Consider the following 19,868-nt stretch of genomic DNA (forward strand, 5'->3'; position numbering starts at 1 on the left):
AAATGGAAAATGTTTGTGGATATGTATGTTTGTATGTATGTATGTGGAAAAGTTAAACCGATCTGATTTTTTTTTTCTGTGTTTCAAGAGGATGTGAGGGCCGATTCAGAACCGGTCTAATTTTTGACTTCTGACTACCCGTAAGTTAGCTAGAGGACTAAGTAGATACAAAATAGCATATTTTTTGGGCGTATATATCTTAGGTTCAAGAAAAGACAGGAAAACCGTAAATACACCAAATTAATAGGGTTGAGTTAAGCTTTCAAATGGCCCTTAAGCGATCAAGCTGAGACATACGCACTGCTCACCATAGCCAAAAAACTGAAAAATTAAACTTTGAAAATTTTGGTTTTTCGACAATTACTCAAAATTTCAACCTACGAATTGCGCCAATAACTGAGCGTTTGTAGAAGGACTCAGGACGCGTCTAACGGTGTATACCTTATATCTGGGAAAATTCGAATTTTTAAGTTATAGGGTTCATCATAAGTATGATCAAATCTATTTCTTATGGGAAAAACGGTTTTTCAAGCTCAATAATTCCTGTAATACGTTCAGTTATCATACTCGATCTTGGATGCATCAGATACTACTTGTCAATACGTTTCTAATTCATGTTTAGTGATCAACATCAGGTAAGCCGTTCAGAAATTATAGAGCTCCAAAGGTATAATTAGTCCAGGAACTGAAATTTTTCACTTCGCAATTTTTACAGAATGGATAGATTTGTTTAAAAATTTGACAATAAGTAGTGGATAGTCCAAGGATCAAAATCTATATGATACCGAAAGACGCTTTTACCAAGGGGGTAGTTGCCACCTCATCTCGTGGGTGGAATTTTTTTTTTATATTTTGACCGCAAATGCTGGTAAAAATATTAATTATAAACAAAAAATGTTCATTATACATTTTTTTGATAAAATTAATAGTTTTCGATTTATTAGTTATCGAAGCTGTTAGTTTTATATCGGAAAGATTACCAGATAACGGCAGTTCTCGCCAGTGGCGCAGAAATACACCCCCCTACACGCGACACTATTATCTACACGAAATTTTCAATTTTCTAAATCTGACTGAATTGAAAATTGTGCCAATCCCCATCTTCAAGTTCAGAAAAAGACTCATCCATTCATATGTCAACCATCCATTTTGGTCCAAGGGTGTCGATTTTACGGCCCTTTCTATTTAGGGTCTGTTTTTCGTTCTGGTCCCCAAAACTCCCAAAAACTTCAAAAATTTAAGTCCAACCTTTGCGGTTTCTAATAGAACTGATCATTACCTTTCCAACGCATGTCTAATTTTGAAAATCGGTTATACCATTCAAAAGTTATAGAGCTTAGAAATGTGACTCAATTTTTATTTAAAAAAGGGAAAATGTTTGTGGATATGTATGTATGTGTGTTTGAAAGTTAAACCGATTTGATATTTTTTCTCTGTATTTAAAGAGGGGGTCAGGGCCGATTTAGAACCGGTGTAGTTTGTGACTTTTGACCACCCATAAGCCAGCTATAGGACTTTGTAGGTACAAAACGGCATATTTTTTGGGGGTATATATATTCGGATCAAGAAGAGGCATGAGAACCGCAAATATATCAAATCAATAATGTTGACTTAAGCCTTCAAATGGTGTCCAAGCCGTCAGGATCAGACATACACACGGCTCAGTATAGCCGAAAAACTGAAAAACTAAACTTTGAAAATTTTGGTTTTTCGACAATTACTCAACATTTCAACGTACGAATTGTGCCAATAACTTAGCGTTTGTATAAGGACTCAAGACGAATCTAACGATGTATACCTCATATCCGGGAAAATTCAAATTTTTAGGTTATAGGCTTCATAAATATGATAACATCTATTTTCTGTGGGAAAAACGGTTTCGAAAGCTAAATAATTCCTGTACCTAATAGCTTCAGTTATCATACTTGACCTTAGATCCATCAGATACTACTGGTCAATACGTTTCAAACTCATGTTTACTGATCAAAATAGGTTAAGCCGTTTAGAGAAGTTATTAAGATACAAAAGTATAATCCATTTAACCATTATTCCCCAAATGGTTTATGAGTTGTAGTGGTTACGACGCTAAATTTGATCTGGCAACGGGCAATCCGACTTCATTTACCGGCCATCTCAATATATTTTTTTTTCAATCTATTTCGAATAGAAAAAAATCTAGTGTACATTCGATGGACACTAGATGATTTGGGAGATAATGCAACAAAGGTGACCATTTATAAAGCTTGACGTGTAATAGAGGAACAGTGCATTCAACTTCATACATTTAATTTATAAATAACTTTGAAAAACTCCTGATACAAGAATAAAAAACCGCTAAACGCCGTAAAAATGAGTGGCGCATAAAATATCCCAGCTACAAAAGATCTGATATGAATGTTACGTGGCGCGAAAATGAATTTTCATTTGATGCAAAACAAAATTATAGTTTTATTTTAAAAGATTTTTCCATAATATTTGCTAAATTTGAAGTAAACGCGCCACAAAAGAGTTTCAAAATTCAAAATGTATCAAAGTTACTCTTTTGTGGCGCGTTTACTTCAAATTTAGCAAATATTATGGAAAAATCTTTTAAAATAAAACTAGAATTTTGTTTTGCATCAAATGAAAATTCATTTTCGCGCCACGTAACATTCATATCAGATCTTTTGTAGCTGGAATATTTTATGCGCCACTCATTTTTACGGCGTTTAGCGGTTTTTTATTCTTGTTAATATATACAGTCATAAGATTCGATTCCAGCAATAAAATTGCTGGTAAATAACTTTTCCCAAAAATGGCCTATCCTCCGATAATCTGCCCAGACTAAAAACACATCTGATACGGAGGAAAAGAGACATATTATATTGCAAGAGGGTGGAGAACATGGTTTTTTTGATGGAGCGGATCTTGTGTTTTCGTCAAACAAACAAACCAAAATTGGCTGATTATCACGATATCACGACGCAGTTTTGAAAAACCGTTTTGCGAGTTTTGGAAACCCGGTAAGAAGTATTGAAGACTGATACTCCTGTAATTTGTGAAAAAAGTGCGAGGTAATATGAAAAGTTAATAGAAAAATGTTAGATGCGTGATAATCACTTAGAAACAATTAACCCAGTCATCACTTACAATCCAAATGACGATACCGACGACAGTGATTTCGAGTATGGTTCTAATCCTAGGTAGTAATCATTTTCTCATTAGAAAAACTTGGGTATTACCACTACAATTTAGAATTAATAGAATTTGTAATTTTCTTCTATTTTTGCACTAATAATTATATATTTATCTAAATAAACACCGTTTTTTCTCCTTAAAAAAACAAATTTATTAAATAATTTTGTATACAATTACATATAAAAAATAGTTATATTAATACCTTAAAAGAAAATCGGTTTTAGAAGTCTTTTACTTTCTAATCTTTAAATGAACAATAACAATAGTATATTGTACAACAAGAGAGAAAAAAGATATATTTTTCACGAGCGCAGAAGTTTGTTGGCACGAGCCGAGGCACGAGGGGAGTGCCGCAAATCAAGCGAGGGAGAAATATGTTGTTTTCTCGCGTGTTGTACACTGTACTCTTACTATGGATGCGTTTTTGTCAATAGTTAAATCTTCAAAATGAAATAATTTAGGTGCTATTATGTAGATTATATGCCAAAATTAAAATAAAGTACATATTATACACATAATATGTAGGTATTTAATTTTCTTAATATCTCTATACTTTTATTTGTTTAAAATTATAGTTACTTACCAGTTATATTTGAACAGTTTTGAAAGGTAATTCCTGGTAAGTTTTGATTTGACACATTTTATTTGAAAAAAATATCTGTGTTTGTATTGTGCATGTTACCATGGAAATCGCGATTCTACGTATGGAACCCGTGAGAAAAAATATTTCTCACTGTAATGGCCGACTTTTCTCACAGCCTGAGAAATTGTTCGTTTTGAATGTATGTAAGTAGTGCGAGAAGTTGCACATTGTATAGCATCCATAGAAAAATATATTAACAACTTTAAACAATAAAATTATTAGAGATGTAAGGAAATATTCTTAAATTAGATTATATTAAAATTTACGAAAAAAATATTTGTCAATTTAGTGTCAGTGTCAATTTAGTTTTCTTATATTTCTTTATAAATATCCTTTTAAAAACCAGGCTTTCATTACTACGAATAATAAGTTAAAACTCAAAGCATAACTCAAAGCTTTTGTCCCTAATCCAAAATAGTCTCAAATTCGTGAAACGTGTTCCTTCATTTAAAAACTTTGAAAGTTTCGGTACGTTTTATTTCACAATAAAGTAGCTTGTTTATTTCGTCCATTTTATTCTTTCTACCATTCACTCTTACTCCCAAATACAGTAATGAGCGCGCTAATAACCGGCAAAATAACGCAAAAGGTGGAAAACATAATACATTGTTCAGTAAAAAGAGATGAAACTAGTAGAGGTGGAAATTATCGAAATAAATTATTTTTCTACAAACGTGTTAAAAATCCAATTTTTAGCACTCTATAGAAGCCTTGTTCACATGGTGAAAGTATGGCAGCAAGTGACACCATGTGAACAATGTGAACCATAGCTCAGATGTTACCTGGGGCATATTAGTAAAATACTTTAAATATCCATGCTTAAGTTAGCATTTTCAACCTATGTTTCCTTGACGGATCACTTGTACAGTCCTTTGATCCACATATTTTTATAAAATTATATCTTGGTGGTTAGCATGTAAATTTCACGTGAGTATAACCTACAACTTTTCTTAACCGTAGTCAAAATTTCAAAATATTTGCATTATTTTACCAGGTTATATTCATTTTAGGTAAGCACTGATGATGGTGGGTAAACCAATCGAAAACTAGTTATGTGATCGTGATGTAGCCCTTTTTAGGGATTTTAAATATATACCTTTTATAAAGGATTTTACTGTTTTTTGTATTACATGGTATACAGCCAACTACAGGAAAATTTTTTCCTTGCGGATATTTAAATTTATGTTTAAAGACCGCACATTTAAATTTAAAAGTTAACGTGTAGCAGCGTTTTTTACAATTTGCTAAAATAACGACACAAAAATTTTAAGTGGTTTATACACTGTATATAAAATCATTAGCATACTGTAAAAGTTTTAAGCAAATAAATAAACAGCACTGAAATTCCCTGAAGATGCAAAAGTTTTGCACAGAAATTACTCAGATTTATTTTATTCAAATTATATGCTCAATGTATAATTTAATTCACAAAATAAAAGTTCACAAAAGTTTTGGCTTGATTTAGATAGTCATAATTTTACAAAAATACAAGTACAGTAAAACAATACAGTATCCCGAGTTTTAGTTTCCTCGTTCTATGAAATCTGATAAAAATTGTTTTGGCTAAATTAAATGAGTTTATTTTGGTTACGTTTTATGTATCTCTGGTAAACAATAAAGTATTTTGGGAACAAGGTATGTATAATTAATTATGTTTTCCAATAGATTTTTGTGTATTACAAATTTTTAAAAGTCGTGATTTTCCCTTCTAATGGTATAAGAATGATCCAAGAATTTTAAAACATGTTTATTTCCGTATGTTAATAAAATTGGTTTAAGGTAGGTACTACACTTTAGAAGACCAAAAATAATCATTTTTTTCAAGAATTTTTTTCTCAGAACCTTTATTAAAAATCAAAATAAAACTTTTTACATCTAACTCTTATAAAGTACAAAAAATATATCTTTTTTCATTTATGCACGTACACTAATATTGTAGAGGGCGCAAAAGTCGATGCCTCGAAAAATGATGGCAGACAATAATTAATCTCAAGATTGGGCTAATTGAAACAAAAAAATCGTACTGCGTTTAAAAAAGGAAGGTTTCTTACGTGACAGTTTACCATAATTTGACCAAAAAATTAAAAATAAATGTTTTTTAACCATGAAAAACTGAAGAAAAACGGGCGATTTTTCACATTTTTTCAAATTTCCTTAAAATCTTTGTTTTTGCGGAATTTTTCACTAACGGTGGTAAATTGTCACGAAAGAAACCTTCATTAGTCCAGAGAAATACGATTTTTCTCGTGACACATCCCCCTCCAGGCCGAAACCAAATTTTTTGAGTAGTATGGACATCTATATTATTAACCTATATGTTTCCTGCAGCCGATTTTGATGATATACATAGTTATAAACAAATGAAGATCGAAAAACGGTAAATTATCGCTTTGTTCGTCTATTACCAAAAAGTTAAGCACTTTAAACAAATTTGAGAGTAAGAAACTCATAAATCGTATAAAAAACTTCAATATGGCATTCGCTGAATATGTCCATCCTTATTGGTTGCTTAGAAAATTGCAAAATAAATCATAAATTTTGAATTTATATAAATATTCATAACTTAGGTAAAAATTAACTTAGAATCTTCTTATTACACGGAATGCCGAGACTTCTTGTACTTAAATTATATTTTAAATTTCAAAGCAATTGGTCAAATAGTTTAAAAGTTATTTAATTTGTTTATCCCAAATTCATTTTTTTTGCAACACTATAAGTCAGAAAATTACGAGGTTACAATAATACTTCAGACAGTTTATGAAAGAAGAACATCTATACTATTACCTTAATTAAAAATAAATGACAAAAAATAATTTTTAACAGTATAAAATTATTTTGCAAAAACATGTCGATTTTTTGCTTACTTATAAACAATTAGAATAACTTTTTAAGCGTTACCCGTAGAAAAATTATTTTTTCACATTTAGAAAGACTGAATTTTTATACTTTTTTAATTCACATGTTTTTGCAAAATTATTTTGCAATATTTATAAGTATTTTTTGTCATTTTTTTTTTAATTAAATAAATACTGTAAATTTTCTTCTTTTATAAACTATCCAAAATATTACTGTAACTTCATCATTTTCTGACTTACAGTGTTGCAAAAAAAATTAATTTTGGATAAACAAATTAAATAACTTTTAAACTATTTGACCAATTGCTTTGAAATTTAGGGTATGATTTAAGCATCGTACTTCTCAGCATTCCGTGTAATAAGAAGGTTCTAAGTTAATTTTTACATAAGTTATGAATATTTATAAAAACTCAAAATTTATGATTTATTTATGACCGTTTATGGTTTATGAGTTTATTACTCTCAAATTTGTTTAAAATGCCCAATTTTTTAGTAATAGACGAAAAAAGCGAAAATTTACCGTTTTTTGATTTTCATTTGTTTATAACTATGTATATCGTCAAAATCGGCTGCAGGAAATATATAGGTTATTATCATAGATGACCATATTACTCGAAAAATTTGGTTTCGGCCTGGAGGGGGTTGTGTCACCAACACGATATTTTTTTCCCTTATTTCTCTGAACTACCTGTTTCAAATGCCGTACGATTTTTTGTTTCGGAGATCCCAATCCTGAGATTAACTTTCCGACATCGGAACTAATTTTTTCGAGACCTCGACTTTGGCGCCCTCTACAATATTAGTGTACGTGCATAAATGAAAAAAGATATATTTTTTGTATTCTCTAAGAATTAGATATTAATATGTAAAAAGTTTTATGTCCATTTTTTATAAAGGTTCTGGGAAAAAAATCTTGAAAATATGCTTAGTTTTGGTCTTCTAAAGTGTACTAGTACCTAAATAAAATTACAACTTTCTAAAAACCGGAATAAATCGATTTTTAAATATAGCACGTAGAGAAGACTTGCAACTTCTTGGATTGTGTTTAGAAAGATGCCAGAAAAAAAGTCTACTATAAAAAAATGGGTGGAAATGCATAATTGCATAATAAAGAGCTTAAAATGCATCAAAAAGTGTCAAAAGTGTCAAACATGTCAAAATAAGTGTATTAAAGGCCAGATTTTGTTACTTGGGGGGTTTTTGGATTTACTGAACACGAATACGCGATCAGAACCGACCCCCGGAGCACCTGGCGCCCAGTGCCACTGCTAAAGCATGTCATCTTCTGGAGTTTCGAGGGTTTTCAGCACTAAATTGATGCAAATAGATTAATGGAGGTTCTTGGAGTCGCTGAACACGAATACACCATCAGAATCAACCCCTGGAGAACCTGGCTGCCAGTGCCACTGATAAGGCATGTCATCTTTTCGAATTTCGAGTGTTTTCAGCGTCAAGAGGTCAGTTCTGATAGCGTATTCTTGTTCAGCGACCCCAAAAACCTTCAATTAATCTGTTTGCATCAATTTAGTGCCGAAAAAACTCGAAACTTCAGATGACGTACCATAGCAGTGACCCCAAAAACCCGTAAGTAACAAAATCTGGCCTTACTCTACTTATTTTGACATGTTTAAACACTCTTGGATGCATTTTATGAAATTTAAAGTGAAGTAATGCATTTCGACCCATTTTTGAATAGTAGACTTTTTCCCTGACGTCATCCTGAACATAATGCAAAAAACTGCAAGTCTCTAGGTGCTGTATTTAAAAATTTATTTATTTTGTGCTAAATTCCCTGGTCTACCAATACCTATTAGCAGACTTACTTCTTGGTAAAGTAGTTGAGATGAGGGTAGATTTGACTTATTTTTATATCATTTTCAGAAATATCAGTTGAAGTTTGTATTTCAAGCTTCGTTAAGGCCATCGGTACACAATTCGCAAATACTTTACGGCTATCTCTACTTTTTCTGTCTTTACACGGCAAATTACGTGTAGTAAAATTCACAGTGGTATGGATATTAAACATTACTAGAATGTCATCATTAACTTTAAAGACATGGCTTTTGAATGTTATTGGATAACTGTTATTTGTATAATTGCAAATTATTAATTCAGTTAATAAATATGATAATTTTTTCACTAACTATGTTTTCAGTGATTGTAATAATTTATATGTACAACAAAAACTAATACTCCATCGAGAAAAGAGGAAAAGTGTTAAAGTTATTTTTTAATAATATATTGTTACTATGGAACGTTTTCAATTTTGAACATCTTTAACAAAAAATGCTTGGATCACAGAATATATCCTGATGTATTCTCTACTTGGATCTTCCATAAATAATAAACAATAAATAACTTTTTATTAAGTTCACGTCTTAAATCAATTATTTATCAAATACCCTATCAATAGCGTATGGGTATAGGGCATTTCATCGATTGTCATTTGTTTCAAACTTCTGTCATATGTTGTATAATCTGTGTATAATATTAATATGCACGGATTATACGACATATGACAGAAGCTCAAAACAAATGACTGTGAATGAAAAGCCCTATATTATTTTATCAACAACTCAAAATATTCCCGATGCCATGTCAAATATTTAAAACTGTCATCATATTCTATTTGACTCAGTGCGTTGTATGACAAAGATAACGAATGTTCGATTTGGAAAATATCACCACGGACATGGTGTCCATTTTTTTCGAATCCTGTAAAAACTAATAATAATTTTTAAAAAATTTAAACGCAGAATGAAAGACTAAATTATTATCGAGGGCAGTAAGTCCCTTAGAATAAATAAAAAGTTTCTTTTGAATGAGATATTTGAAATTAAAAATCACACTACATTTTCTCTTAGTTTTTCACACCTGTAATTTATTAAAATAAAATTACAGGGACTTTCGGCCCTCGGTAAGAACGTAATCATTCATTCTGCGTTCAAATTTTTCAAAAATACTTATTAGTTTTCTCAGGATTCGAAAAAAATGAATTCCCAGTTGAATAGCATTGCAGCCAAAAATACGTACCCATCCCCTTAAAAGAGAAGCATATGTTTTACCCCATTCTAAAATATTCTATCTATCCAATATATGCTTTTACTTCTTTAGCATTTTTATTAGTTATTAAAATAAGAGTATTAGTGAAATTGTTAAAGTACCTAGCTACTATATCATCAAATTATTTAGAACTTGCTCCCAATCATTCTGTAACCCGGGATCTTGTTTTAACTTATCATAATTGATTATTTTGATATTGTTATTTAAATCAATTTTTTTCTTTTCAAAAGCAATACTACCAAATGTAGCCTTATGTTCAGTTATTAGAAGATCCAAAACAGCTGATAAAGTTTTATTTACCATTTGAGAATTACCTTTTACAAAATTATGCTCCGTACACCTACGAGAATACACTTGAATACCATTATTTTTATTTATCATGATTATACAAAATTGTGTTCACTTAGCATATTTGAACATAGGTCTGGATCCCGCGTATGAAAAAAGTTGATTAATAGCAAGTTGAAAATTTGTTAATAGCTTAAGGGTGTCTAGTCGGACAAACTTTGATATATGGGAACACTGGAACAGGGGCAGTTTTATTTGTGGAACAGGTTAAAAATTTGGAACGGCCAGACCACGAAAACGGCACATTTATTTTGTCCGACAGAATAGACTAATGCCCGGTTGCACCAACAGATCTTAAGCTTAAGTCGAGAATATCATAAGAATTAATATAATATAATTATAATATATTACAATAAGAATACCATAATATAATAATAGAAATAATTGATAATAGGGTAAGAATCTAAAATTATGGTGCAACGTAAGTGATACTCAAAGAGGCCCTATCTATAAGTAGAGCTTAGCTAAGCTGGAGCTTAAGATGTGTTGGTGCAACCAAGTTGGAGAGGATGTATGGTGAACCAAACATAGTAGGGATCGTAAAATCACAAAGACTGAGATGGTTGGGACATATCCAAAGGATGCCAAACACGAGACTTCCCAAAAAAATACTAACGGGAGGAATAGGAGGAAAGAAGAAGAAAGGTAGACCGAAAACCAGATGGAAGAAAGATGTTGAAAAAGACATAGAAGAACTGAAAATCACAAATTGGAAAAATAAAGCAGCAAATAGGAGAGATTGGAAAGGAATAGTAAACCAAGCCATGGGCCTTCTAGGCCTGGAGAGCTAAACTATATAATAATAGAAATAATTGATAATAGGGTAAGAATCTAAAATTATGGTGCAACGTAAGTGATACTCAAAGAGGCCCTATCTATAAGTAGAGCTTAGCTAAGCTGGAGCTTAAGATGTGTTGGTGCAACCAGGCATTAAACTCTCCGAACAGAGATTAAACTCTCATGCAAAAATCAGACTGCTATCTATCACCTGTCATAATTCCTGTCATTTGACATATTCTACATGTTCCACTCATTAAAACGCCCATTTGGTAATAAATAGCAGTCTGATTTTTGCATGAGAGTTTAATCTGTGTTCGGACAGTTTAAGTCTGTTCTGTCGGACAAAATAAATGTGCCGTTTTCGTGGTCTGACCGTTCCAAATTTTTAACCAGTTCCACAATTAAAACTGCTCCTGTTCCGGTGTTCCCATATATCCAAGTTTATCCGACTAGACACCCTTAAGCTATTAACACATTTTCAGCTTGCTATTAATCAACTTTTTTTTCATACGCGGGATCCAGATCTAATATTTAGAAGACTCAGGAGACATATGATATATTAAAATGGCTGAGAAAAGCTCATCAGAGTCGAATCAATAAGTGAGAAAGGTCCTGGGTTCGTACTGTGGGATTATTTTAGCAAACATTCAGTGTGGTATGGTATGAGGAATATTGAAATAGTTTTGTAAATTTGGCACTGAGCTAATAAATAGTTTTTGTAGTGTGTAGTGTAGTGAACTGAACGTATCAATATTTGATCAACCTTAATATTTTATTCAAATAGTAAATAGTTCAAGATTTTAAAGAAGACAGTGTTGTAATTAATTAAATTTGAGGTTTAAAGTTCATACGTAAATATGAAATATATTTTGTATATATTTAAAATATATACAAATATCAGAGATGTTGTGTAAATTTGGGTATTGCTCAGGGCCGCCGCTACCATGTGTGCAAAGTGTGCATCGCACACGGGCGGCCAACAATAGGGGCGGCCAAAAGCAGGCCACTGATGATAATACTTTTTTTTTAAACGAAAACAAATTCAAATAATTAAATAGTAATGATACAAATAATTATAATTCTAAACTCTAATAATCCAAACAATAATTATTATTATTATCTGATAATACTAAAATGCGTTTCATTTATCATTTATAGTTTTTTTTCTGCGCATAGTTTAAATATGGCGGTGAATGATGCAGTAATAAAAATAAGTTTTGAGTCGGTTGAATTTTTTAGTACTTTACTGGAACTATATGTATTTTTTTCTTCTTCGAATATCCGATGCAACATTTTATTAAAGCACCTTCCAAAGTTGACATTGAATCATTGTCGGACACGTGAGGGGAGAGTGGGATAGATGCAACCGCACCATCAAAAACCCAGATATAGTCGGTTCGCTAAACTCAGACACAGCTGGCTAGTGATTTTAGTAGGTAATTTTTTTTTTTGCCAATTTTGCCAAAATTGGCAAAATTACTAACTATTGAGTAATTATTAACTATTTAGTAATTACTTTTTTGCCAATTTTACCAAATTGGCAAAATTACTTACTTACTAAAATCACTAACGAGTTGTGTCTGAGTTTAGCGAACCGACTATAAGTGAAATATATTATGACGCTTTAGAAAAATTGCAAAATAATAACAAAATATGAATACAAGAACTTTAATAAAATCCATAAAAATAAAATTTGGAAATTCAAATTCATAATATGTTCTGTTGTGGTGTGGCAAGATATTTTAAGTAAGTAAAATAAATGTGGTTATCAAAATCCTTTAAAGTCAAAAATTTGACATAAAACCCACACTTGATGTATTTATGTTATATACGGTTTATTTTAATTAAATGGACGTTTAAATTAGTATATTAGGATACCTACCTATAATGGACCTTGGATCATGGATATTGGTTTAATGTTCAAGTATTTACCTATTTACAAATGATTATTGTTATGCATCTTCTGCAGATTTCTTTAAATAGGTACTAGTATGTATCTATATATTTCTAAAGTGTTGGAAGGGGGGCGGCAAATATTAAGTTGCACACGGTCGGCCAACACCATAGCGGCGGCCCTGGTATTGCTACAGGTGTCAATGATAAATATCTACGTGATATTGTATCCAAATTAGAGTTTGTGTATGTAATAATTAAACGCTCAGAAAATTTGTGGTAGCACAACTTTGGTATCTTTTATGAATGAAGCGAGAGCAAGTTGCACGATAGCTGGTAGCTGGGAGAAAAATCAATTATTACCTAGTCCCTAGGGATTATATCCTCTACTAGAACTATATGCGAAAAATATAGGTGTTGTTGAATAAAACTCACCATATAAAATCTTTACAATGAGAGCAGAATGTCAGTTGTTTAAAGAACCTGGGTATGAAGTGATGATCTTTGATTTGATAAACATTTTTCTTCTTGAGAGCTCCTTTTCTACCGCGTAACCGTAAACCGAATTTTGTGTTTAGATCGTTGCTGTCCTCGCTATTTGCGTCGTCTTCTGCCATGGTTTTCCTTTTATCCTAGTCTATTTTATTAAAAAAAAACGTCATTTAATGTTAGATCACAGGAGAGATGAGAGCGCACGACCGTTTGACGTCTGTCGATCGTCAAGAATCACTACTATTTTGATAGTAAGTTAAGGTGCAACAGTTACAATAAAAGTGGCCATCCAGCTAATACGGAGTGTACAATACGTAGCATAAAGTACAAATCAAAATCAAAATCGGCTGCTCATCACGATAACATAAATACTGAGATGTTTGTGAAATAGTTGAAAGAAAAACTGCTTCCAAGTTTACATGAACCATCTGTTATAATTTTGGATAATGTCCCATGCCATTCGGAAGCTTTGAATAAGCGACCAACAAATTCCTGGACAGTACCTACATCAAATAAAAGAATGGTACACGAATGAAAATACTTCATGTCCTCATGATTTTTTCAAGAACGCACCCTGCTAGTTAGCCAAAAGAAAGGAAAACCCAAAAATACTAGACGAAGCAATTAACCCAGTAGTTATTCACAATACAAAAATGAAGATACCGACGACAGTGATTATGAATATGGATTTTATTCTTGATAACACTGTAAGGTAATATGTGTTCAACTTCTCATTAAGAAGAATTTTGAGTGTTATTGTTATTATGTTATCAGAATAGAATTTGTAATTGTCTTCCATTTTTGCACTAATAATTGTATATTTCTCTAAATGAATGTAAACATAAAGTAGATCATATTTTTGATTGTCTTCGACATTGCTTACTTCTTTTCTTCGCTTATTCTGGTATTCGCTCCTCTTTTCTCTCTCGGCTCTATTCATTTCTCTTTCCGCTAAAATTTTTAGATCGTCCCCAGAACTACTAGTGTACATAATAACTGTATCGTCACAAAAACAAAAAATCTTTTATTTCCTGCACTTATTTTATTCCTGCAATACACTTATTTCCTTATATACAGGGTGGAAACAGCTTACGGAATAAAATTATTTCTGTGCTTGTAAAAAAATATAAAAAATGATGAGACCCGTCGATGTTTATACATGTGTCCTTTTTAAATATAAATATACAGGGTGATTCGATCAATCCTAACATAGCAATAAGCTTTTTTTTAATGGAGCACACCCTGTAGATTTTTTAATTTTAAAAGGTCTAAAACAACTTGATCTCAACGAACTATATCATGTAGGGTCTATTATAAATATTACAGAGTGACATTTTGAAATTATACAGTGTGAAAACCACTTGTGGAATAAAATTGTTTGTGTGATTATTTTACAAAAATTTTAAAAGGTGCGATCTCCGCGACGAAAGTTGGCAATCATCATTGCTATTCTAACTTTTGACACTACAGACCGAAAGATCGTTGGTACACTTCAACTTTAAAATGTAAATGTGCGCTTATTAAACATAAATTTAACTCTACAGAGTGATTCATGAAAGTCTAGCATGGTCAATAATCTATATTTTTAATGGGACACCCTATACATTTTTATTTTTTTAACAAATCCCGGATAATCTGATATCAACAAAATATATTATGTAGAATCTACTATGAATAATACAAGGCGAAATTTTGAAATTAGGTATAATTTTCGTCAAGAAAAAACTAAGTACAAAAACCCATTATTTACTGTGATCAGTCAATAATTCCAAAATTTTATTTATTTCATATCTCTTGACGAAAATTATATGAATATATTTTCAAACTTCCTCCTTTATTATTCACAGTACCTAGACCCTATATAATATACCTACTTATCGTTGATGAGGTTATCAGGCAGCTTTTAAAAATATAAAAACACACAGCGTGTTCCATTAAAAATAAAGCTCATTGACTATGCTAGGCTTGTATGAATCACCCTGTACATTTAAATTTGTTTAAAAAGCGTCCTAAGACCTTTGGAGCTATTTTCATATTTCTTTATTTGAGTGTGAAAATACTTTTTTGTTTCAACAATCTGTTTATTTAATTTATTTTTGTATACTGTATATTCCTTTTTAAATGTTGGATTATCTGGATTATTTGAATATTTTCTGTAAAGTTCATTTTTTTATTTACTGATTTTATTAAACCGTCCGTCATCTAACTATTATTTTTAACTTCATATCTTGTTTTACTTCCTTAGTATTTTTATTAATTATTTAAATATAGTAATGGTGACATTATATAGGTACTATACCATCAAATTAGCAAGAATTTGCTCCCGATTCTTTAAAGTGCGGCCTCTTTTTAAATCATCATAATTTAATATTTTGGTACCTTTTTTTTATCAATTTTGTTTTTTTAACAATACTAAAATATGTAGCCTTATTAGTCAGTTTTAAGAAGATCCACAACAGCTGATAAAGTTTTATTTACCATTTGAGAATTACGACAAAAATATGCTCAATACACCTACGAGAATATACTTGAATACCATTATTTTTATTTATCATAATATACAAAATTGTGTTCACTTAGCATATTTGAATATTCAGAAGACTCAAGAGACATATTATATGATATACATAATATTATAATGGTTGAGAAAAGCTCGTCAGAGTCGAATCAATAAGTGAGAAAGGTCCTGGGTTCGTTATGTGGGATTATTTTAGCAAACATTTAGTGTGGTATGAAATACTTTTGTAAATTTGGTACTAAGCTAATGAATATTTTTTGTAGTGAGTAGTGTAGTGAACTGTTCAATGTATCAATGTTTGATCAACCTTAATACTTTACTCAAATAGTAAATAATTCAAGATTTTAACGAAGACAGTTGTTATTAATTAAATTTGAGGGTTAAAACTCATACGTAAATATGAAATATATTTTGTATATATTTAAAATATATACAAATATCAGAGATATGTTGTGTTAATTTGGGTATTGCTACAGGTGTCAATGGAATAAATATCTACGTGATATTGTATCCAAATTAGTGTTCGTGTAATTAAACGCTGAGAAAATTTGTGGGGCAGCACAACTTTGGTATATTTTATGAATGAAGCGAGAGCAAGTTGCACGGTAGCTGGGAGAAAAATCAATTATTACCTAGTCCCTAGGGATTCTATCCTCTACTAGAACTATATGCGAAAAATATAGGTTTTGTTGAATAAAACTCACCATATAAAATCTTTACAATGAGAGCAGAATGTCGGTTGTTTAAAGAACCTGGGTATGAAGTGATGATCTTTGATTTGATAAACATTTTTCTTCTTGAGAGCTCCTTTTCTACCGCGTAACCGTAAACCGAATTTTGTGTTTAGATCGTTGCCGTCCTCGCTATTTACGTCGTCTTCTGCCATGGTTTTGTTTTTGTCCTAGTCTATTTTATTAAAAAAAACCGTCATGTAATGTTAGATCACAGGAGAGATGAGAGCGCACGACCGTTTGACGTCTGTCGATCGTCAAGAATCACTACTATTTTGATAGTAAGTTAAGGTGCAACAGTTGAATCGAAACTGGCAATCCTGCTAACGCGGAGTGTACAATACGTACGCCGTGTTCGCACTGTTTGCACGTATCCCACGTGCGGGAGCGAGACGATGCGATTCACTACCATCTAGGCCCGGATTCGCCCAATCAGAATACAGAAAACAATAAAAAACGCAGGTTCTGTAGTGCTTCTGATGAAGCCCAGCGCGCAGGCTTATTAATTTTCTGCTCCACGGAATCAGTTCTTAACAATTTAAATTTGTTGCTTATTCAATTTAAGCGAGTAGATTTTTCCTAAAACAAAAAAAGATTCTTTTTCAGCTAATTTTTTCTTTCGAAAAGAAAAGCTGATATTACAAAAGAATACAAACCGTTTTAGATCATATTGTTTATTAAAAAATAACAAAAATATTCCTAGATAATATAGGTAATAAAGTACATAAAAAACTGTTGCTATAAATATAATTAATTAAATTCTTCTTTTTGTGATGAATTTAGAAAAATAGTATAGTATAGTATAGTAAGTGGGGGTAGGAAGGGTAATATTGTGCGACAGAAACATCTAAGAAATTTACATTTTACACAATAAACAGTTGACAAATTGGTAAACTGCACAAATATATCCAAAAAGAGGCTCAAAAAATGTCAGATCTAGGGGATGGACGTAATTTGACGTATGGAGTGGTATTAGGCGCAAGGCCGCCGAGAGGGATGAGCGGGCCCCGGTAGAAAGTGAAGAACGGGCCCCCGACAAAAAGTGGAGTGCGAAAAAAATTGTTTAATTCTTATAGAAATAAAATTATTAATAATAAATAATAAGAAACATTTCAAATATAAATTTTAATAAATTTTGATTATATTTATAATAGTGAAAATATTTATAATACCTACAGGTGTTTTTCGAGATTTCTGATCGGCAAAAATGTCTGTAATTTTCGAAAAATGGCATGATTTTCCCAAATCATTCTCAATTCACAAAGTTGATAGGCAGCTAACCGATCCCGTTTCATTGGTGCTATTACCTCATAGCATTTTTTATGCAAAAAAGAAAACTAAAGGATCTTTCTGCTTCTGTGACTGTCACCGGCACTGATGTCTTCTTTATAAAACTCGCGCAATACATATACGTATCAATTTTTTTTAATACTGTCTTCATCTTCATCTCGGTATATCCATAAAATTTTAAATAGCGAATGAATTTTATTTTCAGCATTAAATCTTCTGGTTAAATTTCTTATTATATATTAATTATTATATATATAATATATATTATATATATATATATATTATTAATATATTAATTATTTCCCAGCGAAATATTGCGTCGGGCTCACAATTATCAGTCGCATCACTACTAGGCCCAGACAAATCATCAAAAATCTCACAGGCTTTTTTCTTTATTTGATGTAAATACTGGATTTATTTTATAATTACTGGTAACTAATTTAGATTTTTCAATATATATTCTTCTGATTTTTTGTAAATCATCTAGAAGCCCCGATATATTTTTAATTTCCATATCCATACCATAGTGTTATCTAACTACACTGTAGTATTTGACTCCTGTGATTTGTTGCTGTTAAAATTTTGAACCAAATCGATTAAAGGTCACAATATTAAATAAGTATAACCGAGTATTAATAATTAAACGCATTATGGGCATAAAGTGAAGAGCAAAAAAAAGGGAAAAATTACGTCTTTGGTCTGGTCAACGCCGGGCCCCTTACATCGCCGGGCCCCGGTAAAATGTACCGGCTGTACCGCCCTCTCGGCGGCCCTGAAGGCGAGCGGCACACCCCTAATTTGAGGCTTAGAAATCGAAAAAGCGACCATGATAGGTGAATGGCAAATTTTGGTCTTTCTTTATATTTTCGAGGTCGCTGAATCCGAATATGAAGTTTGTTTTTATCTAGAATTAGTGGAACATGTTCAAAAATCAAATTTTATGCCAAAAATCAATTTTGATGATTTTTCATATTTACCTCGCTGTATCTTTGATCACTGTAAATATTTCCTTTTGAAAATTTTATAGTAGTTCCAAAATGACGCAAAATCTAGGCATCGGATAAAAAAGTTTATTTGAAAAAAGTGAATTTTTTTGTTCTTCTTAATGGCGGTACAGGCTCGTTTTTTTAATATTGTATTTAATTACAGAGTAATTTCCACATATTAATATATTTTTCAAATTGGACTCTGTACCGCCATTCTTTATTATATTACGAATATGTGTGCCAAATATCTCGAAAAAATATTCAAAATTACAGCCGCAATCTTGGAACGCGTTTTCGCTACCTGTTGATCGCTACTGTTTCCTCTTAATTGCAGCTATATCGATACTAAACTTCTCATATGACTAAAATTTTCGCTGGATCTTTCATTATATTGTAGTTTCTTGCTATCTGAAATTAAAAGGAAGCGTTATGAATAAATGTATATCTTTCCTTTTCTTTTTAAAATATTTTTTCTTGGGATTTGGTAAAAATAAACCAAAAATAGTTACAGGAGGATCATATTTAGTCATTAATACTATAAATTGTTAATATTCTTTACCAAAACCCAAGAGAAAAATTACAAAAAGTTGTCATTAAATTAAATGAGGAGCAATATTGCGCATCTTTGTACGATCTTTCCCTCTACAGATCTTGAGTTCGTTATCTAACAAAGCAAATCAACAACAGATACAATTTTCATTATAAGACAGTTGATAGATAAATGCAGGAATAAAGAAACAAACAAAAGAGACCTAACTATACCATTTATGCCAGTTATAAATTCCTTAAATGTCGGTCACGACGGCTCAGTTGGCAGAGGCGCAATCGATCGACAAGTTTAGTGGATTTGTGATCGACGGTTCAGGCCTCAGCCAGGTCATTAAATTAATAAAAGGTCAACGTCGGTAGTATAAAATTCAATAGAATCTACGACTTGGTCTGGAATAAACTGGTGTCTGATCGGCCTATGGAGGAGCGGTACGGCAAGGGATAAGGACTTGCGTCTTGGTGATACTCCTTTATACATCCCTACCGAAGGGCGTTGACGTCTAAGAACGGTGTATATATATAAATTCATTAATAATATTTACA

General features: G+C 31.6%; 1 protein-coding gene across 1 annotated transcript in view; it reads right to left on the reverse strand.

The window, feature by feature from the left end:
• Positions 1–16,864, reverse strand: part of LOC114331071 (protein kinase C, brain isozyme) — a 662,749-nt gene extending 645,885 nt beyond the window's left edge. Inside the window, exon 1 of the mRNA XM_050661972.1 lies at positions 16,474–16,864. Coding sequence (XP_050517929.1) covers positions 16,474–16,655 — 182 coding nt within the window. The 5' untranslated portion in view covers positions 16,656–16,864. The remainder of the gene's footprint in view (positions 1–16,473) is intronic.
• Positions 16,865–19,868: the final 3,004 nt, after the last annotated feature.

Source organism: Diabrotica virgifera, chromosome 9 (assembly GCF_917563875.1).
Source record: "Diabrotica virgifera virgifera chromosome 9, PGI_DIABVI_V3a".
Lineage (NCBI taxonomy): Eukaryota > Metazoa > Arthropoda > Insecta > Coleoptera > Chrysomelidae > Diabrotica > Diabrotica virgifera.